The 5,799-nt window shown below is 38.7% G+C and overlaps 1 protein-coding gene across 1 annotated transcript; it reads left to right on the plus strand.

Annotated features, from left to right (window-relative positions):
- Window positions 1-4,621: 4,621 nt before the first annotated feature.
- On the plus strand, window positions 4,622-5,554 carry LOC108938279 (olfactory receptor 52J3-like). Its single transcript, XM_029255731.1, has one exon. It carries the CDS (start codon window positions 4,622-4,624, stop codon window positions 5,552-5,554), a length of 933 nt encoding a protein of 310 aa, XP_029111564.1.
- Window positions 5,555-5,799: the final 245 nt, after the last annotated feature.

Below are 5,799 nucleotides of genomic sequence, written 5' to 3' on the forward strand. Positions count from 1 at the left end.
TAATACAATGAACATTACTGATAAGAAGTTTAATGTGTAGGGAATGAGGATTTGAAAGGAAAAGACTGCTTGTTTTGCATTGATGGACAGGTGATCCATCCATTGTGTGGTGGTAGTCTAGTGTTTGGATATGGAATGAGAGATTTTTTTTTACTGTTTTTAATTTTGCTGTGCATGAAACTGAACATTTCAGTTGTGAAAAATCTTGCACAACATACCATTTAATTTACAAGGGCTTTTTATGGGAGGTTAATGGCCGTATATATATAAATATGAATAACTTTTTCATTAAGTGTATTTATTTTGTATGAACAGGGAGAGGCAAGATTCTACAGCATGGTAATGTAGAGTAATGTAAGCCTTATTCTAATTCCTGCAAATGTTTCAGAGGATGATCCTACAACCACATAAAGCAATCTACAAAATGGTAGACTGTAGTGTTGAAAAATGAGTTTTCTTAGCATAATGATCAGCTCTAATCCCAGATAAATGCAATCATTCACTATTAATGACTGCTTATCCTAGTTGCAGCTTTACGCATACAGATACTGGCTATTTTTGTCCTCGCACCACTGACATGGCTGTCAACTGGGGGATCCCTCTGTGTATTGTTTAATATCATCTCAGACTTGTTATTGATGTTTCTTATTAATGAGCTCCCTGGTGAATTTTTAATGAAAGCTGAATAAAACTGTTACATTGTAATTAATCCACTTGAGGCTGCCACATCCACAAACCACTTTGTGTTTATTAGGATCCTCAACATTCGCTAATGAAGCTGGCCATCAGTTATGCCTGTAACCAACACATTGGAATTGCATCATTCTTATATGATATCTTAAGGATATTTGTTGAATGTAATTCATAATAGTTTACGTACTGGTTTATGTTGATTATTTTATTTTAATATTGATTTTGTTCTTCACCCACTTTTCTGCCTACCTCTCCAATGTGTCTCAGTAAAGCAGACACCTTGTCAGCTACATTTTTTCGTAATGTCATTTTATTAACACCCAGAAACACATCCTTCCACGTGTTCTCGTTTGTCTCCTATAGATTATTAAAACCTAATAGAGGTCATGATTTATAATAATTTTATTATTCTTAAATAGGAAAATTCATGGAAACATACTCTGCAAGAAAGAACATACAACAGAGGCAACATGAAATAAAAGTGATCAGAGTACTGCTGAATTCTACTTTAAAATTGTCTCCATCCACAGAAACTGAATTCAATAGGGACAAACTTTCTATTCACACACCCACACTGAAGTTTTCTGAAGTTGTTTCATCCAAAGCTTACAACTCAGTCAAACAGAAAAGGGAATAAGTCAATTTAGAGTTTTTAATCTGTTCTCTTTGTTTTAGAGGAAGAATTTTGTTTATGTATTTATTTTTTACATTATGCCAATATCTAGGACAGCTGGTAACGTCGTGGTTAGTGCTGCTGCCTTTGGACACAAAGATTCCAGCCTCACCTCCAGCTGTAGTACCCTTGAGAAAAGTATGTACCTTAAAATTACTCTACTAAAAATTACTGAGCTCCATAAATGGGTGAATAGTTGTAACTACCTTAACGTTGTAACCCACTTTGGAGAAAAGCTTCAGCTAAATAAGTAACTGTAATGTATCTCACAGAAAAAGAGGATTAAGATGGAGCATGACCTCATCTATTTGGATTGAGAAGGTGGCATGAGAGACCTGTAGGAGTCCTGCTTAGAAAGGGATGCCTGCTGGACAGCTTCTAATTGAAATGTGGTCTGGTCACTAGGTGTGGAGGAAGGTCTCAAAGGGGATGAGACCCTGCTGTGGTGGGCACTTTACACTGCCCCGTGGGGCTGGTGCAGGTAGTCTGCTGACTGCGCAATTCCTGCTAGCGAAAACAAAACTGCATGTGAAAGGCTGGTAAGGGTTCAGGTTCACGTGAGCACTTTTAATTCAGATACAGTGTGCAATGAGAGCTTGGGTGCTAAAGCATGTGTAACACAGGTTATAAACTCTCATCAAATACATACACAATGTCTACAACCGCTTGTCCCGAGTGGGGTCATGGCAAACCGGAGCCTAACCCGGCAACACAGGGCGCAAGGCCGGAGGGGAGGGGACACACACTGGATGGGACATCAGTCTGCCACAAGGCATTCCAAGCGGGACTTTAACTCCAGACCCACCACACAGCAGGCCCTGGCCAAACCCACTGCACCAACACCCCCCCCCAGCTGTCAAACAACTTAGAACAAAAAACTGCCAGTAGATAAACCATTATGGCCTGCTCAAGAATTTTTTCCCCAAAGCAGTAATCACTCCCAGCAGCAAGGAAAAGAGTGTGGTCAGTCAGCTGCAGCAGCAATGAAACAATAGACAAACATATGTTGAGTGTAGATGTGGTTTTCATTTAATTTTAACCTTTTAAAAGCACAGCTGAATTGCTTTTCCCCATTGCTTGAATTCACTATAATTTTTTGTCCTGGATGTGTCATACAGCACCACATTCAGTTCCTTCTCAATGAAGTGACAGGTTAAATACATTTTTGACAAACTAAGATGACAAGTGGTGAATACGAGGGTAAGTCCTTGTCACTTGTCACTTGTATCTCCTCTTAGCTGAGGGCCAAGTCTGCCCACACATGTAAAACCATACTGATTATGGAAGGTGCCATAGCCAGGACACAAAAAAAATTATGTTTATTTATTTAGCAGAAACTTTTCTCTAAATCAACTTCCAATGAACTCGATATAGTGTAACCAGCTCATACACTTTATTCACCAAGGTGACTTACAGCGCTAGATAGACTCCCTACAATGGGTCACTCATCCATACATTAGTGGAAGACACACCATCTGTCACTCACACACTATGGGTTAACCTGAAAAGGATGTCTCTCGACTGTGGGAGAAAACCAGTGCCACCCGATGTAGACATGGAGAGAACATGCAAACTCCATACAGACTGATCAGCAATTGAACAGGTGTCCTCTCGCACCACACAGGTGCTGTGAGACAGCAGCTCTACTCGCTGTGGGCAATGCCACCCAGTTAAGGTCCTTTTTGTGGATGACAAATTCCTAATGCCAGTTTATCTAAAGCTTTTCAGTTTCTAACCACACCTGAAAACAGACTTTAGATCAGGTCTCGTGCATGGACCAGTGACGAGCTGCCTTTTGGTCCACTAAGGGAACTATGCATTGGTCCTGTCCTCACTTTTCTTTTTTCTGAACTGGAAACCTTAACTGTCACCATCTGATCATAGTCACCTTAACTTTCCTCGACCTAGGCCTCTTTATTTTTTGCCTGTGTAGAAAAGGGTTTGTTTGTTTTTGTGAATACATCTCTTGATTCTACTGTTCTTACTTTTATATTTATCACTTTTGCCTAGAGGTCCTTTCCTGATCCTCTGTTTTTTCATCTTCTACTTATATCCAGCTACATCTTCTCCCTGAAGAATGTGGTCTGTCACAGTCTGTTACTATGTCTGACAGCCTTTGTGACAGCCTTGTGTGTTGGGATTCCATACCCAACATGTTCTGGAGAGGGGCTCAATATCTGTGCAATACGTCATGTCACGCAATCAGTGGTACAAACTCAGAAGTCCTTATCATTGGTCCAAAACTGAAAATGGATCTGAAAATGAATAATAAATAATCATTTGGCAAATAAAAGAACGAGTGAAAGGCACTAAAGAAAACTGGCAAAAAAAGGTAAGGTGAAGAGCACTGCTTTCTCTAGTGCAGAATGGATCTATTTAGAATTGTTAATTTGATTGAAGCTCTTAATATTGTTACAAGAAAATATGCGCAAATCAAGCCTCTTAGGTGTTCATGTTCAGGTTCAGCCCCAGCTTTATCACGTTGTAGTCTTTGTGTTCTATTCATGTTTGTGCTTGTTTTGTACAAAACATTGCCACAATCCACAAATCTACTGTTTAGGTCAAGTTGTGGACTTTTTATGCAGCTGTATCAACATTGTAGGACATAATAATAGAATTGCACCAATATATAATATAAATATACCAAAAAAATCTAATAGAAAAAAATATAAAACAATATAAAAAGCCAAAATATAATAATAGAATTATACCATCACCACCATCAACATTCTTCTTCTTCTTCTTCTTCTTCTTCTTCTTATTATTATTATTATTATAATTATTATTATTAGCCCAGACTGTACACTGAACAGGGGTCTGTTCAGCCCTCCAGAGTTAGTGTGTTGTGAATAAAGGAAAAGACATAGGAGCTGCATAAGAGTTGCATACAAATAAATTGTGAGAACAAAAATGTTAACATAAACTATAGCTTTCTATAATGGACTTATGGTGTATTAAGTTCTTGTGGGTCTGTATCCTGTAACCTCTTTATACTGTTGTGATGTGTCACATAACCTCATTAAGAAAGATATTGTAAACCATTGAAAGCACATTTCCACACAACTGCCTATCATTGGTACTACGTGACTGAAGCAGTAAATGTGTTTGTTTGTGTGTCTCCTGTGATGGGTTAGTATTATTTCAGGATTTACCCTGCCTCATAGGGCACATTCTGAACTGTTAAATGAATGACTGTTCATTTTACACTGACCGTTGTTACCTTTTTTCTCCTCACAGCCAGACTTAGTTCAGAGGATGGATAATATGTCAGTTAAGAGTCCACTCCTGAGAATCCAGGGTTTTGATATCCCAGAGAACTTTGTGTACCCTTTGTTTTTCTTAATGCTCTTGGTTTACGTCGCTCTTGTGACCTCCAACACTGGGGTTCTCCTTCTCATTATCTCAGAGAAAAGCCTGCAGCAGCCCATGTACGTTCTATTTTGCAACCTCTCTGTTAATGATCTGCTTGGAAACACCGTCTTAATCCCACGCTTGATGTTAGACATCATATCTTCTGAAAGGCAAATCTCCTACAATGAATGTGTCCTTCAAGCATTCTGCAGCCATACATATGGTTCAGCTTCTCACTTCATACTTATCATAATGGCCTTTGACAGATACGTGGCTATAAATCACCCACTGAGGTATGCTTCGGTGATGACCACTGATGCTGTGGTGAAACTATCTGTCTCTGCCTGGGGACTTTCTCTCGTCTTAGTGTCCATTCTGCTGGGCCTCACAGTTCGACTGTCTCGATGCCACAGTCTCATCCAGAATGCGTACTGTGACAATGCAGGCCTCTTCAAACTTTCCTGTGAAGATGTGACCATTAATAATATTTACGGACTCTTTTTCACAGTGGTGTTGTTTGCCTGCTCCATGGGCAGCATCTGTGTCACATATCTTCAAATAGCTGTCGTTTGCTGGAATAAGAAAAACAAGGATCTGAACACCAAAGCACTGCAGACATGTGCAAGTCATCTCGTCCTCTTCCTGGTCATGTGGGCCACTGGGTTTCTCACCATTATCCTGCACCGTTTCCCAAACTACCCTGATCTGCGAAAAGTGTCATACATTTTATTTCATGTTATTCCTGCTAATTTAAACCCCATTATTTATGCAATGCAAACAAAATTACTACGGGAAAAAATTTTGCAAATGTTCAACAGGAAAGTGACAAACTTTTAATATTTTTCCAAATGCCTCCACAAAACATTTGTGCTTTTGTAATCAAGAAATGTGTCACATTTTCTTTGTGTAATTACAGCAGTGTCCTGTAATTACTGCATCAATATCCTGTATCTATTATATTTATTGATTTCACTGTATTAACATTTAATAATATGTCTCACCAGTAATTTATTGTCGTAATAATATATATTTACACATTGTTTCTAAATTGTTGATGCTGTTAATTTGCTTTATTTTTAAAA

This window comes from Scleropages formosus, chromosome 10 (genome assembly GCF_900964775.1).
Source record: "Scleropages formosus chromosome 10, fSclFor1.1, whole genome shotgun sequence".
Lineage (NCBI taxonomy): Eukaryota > Metazoa > Chordata > Actinopteri > Osteoglossiformes > Osteoglossidae > Scleropages > Scleropages formosus.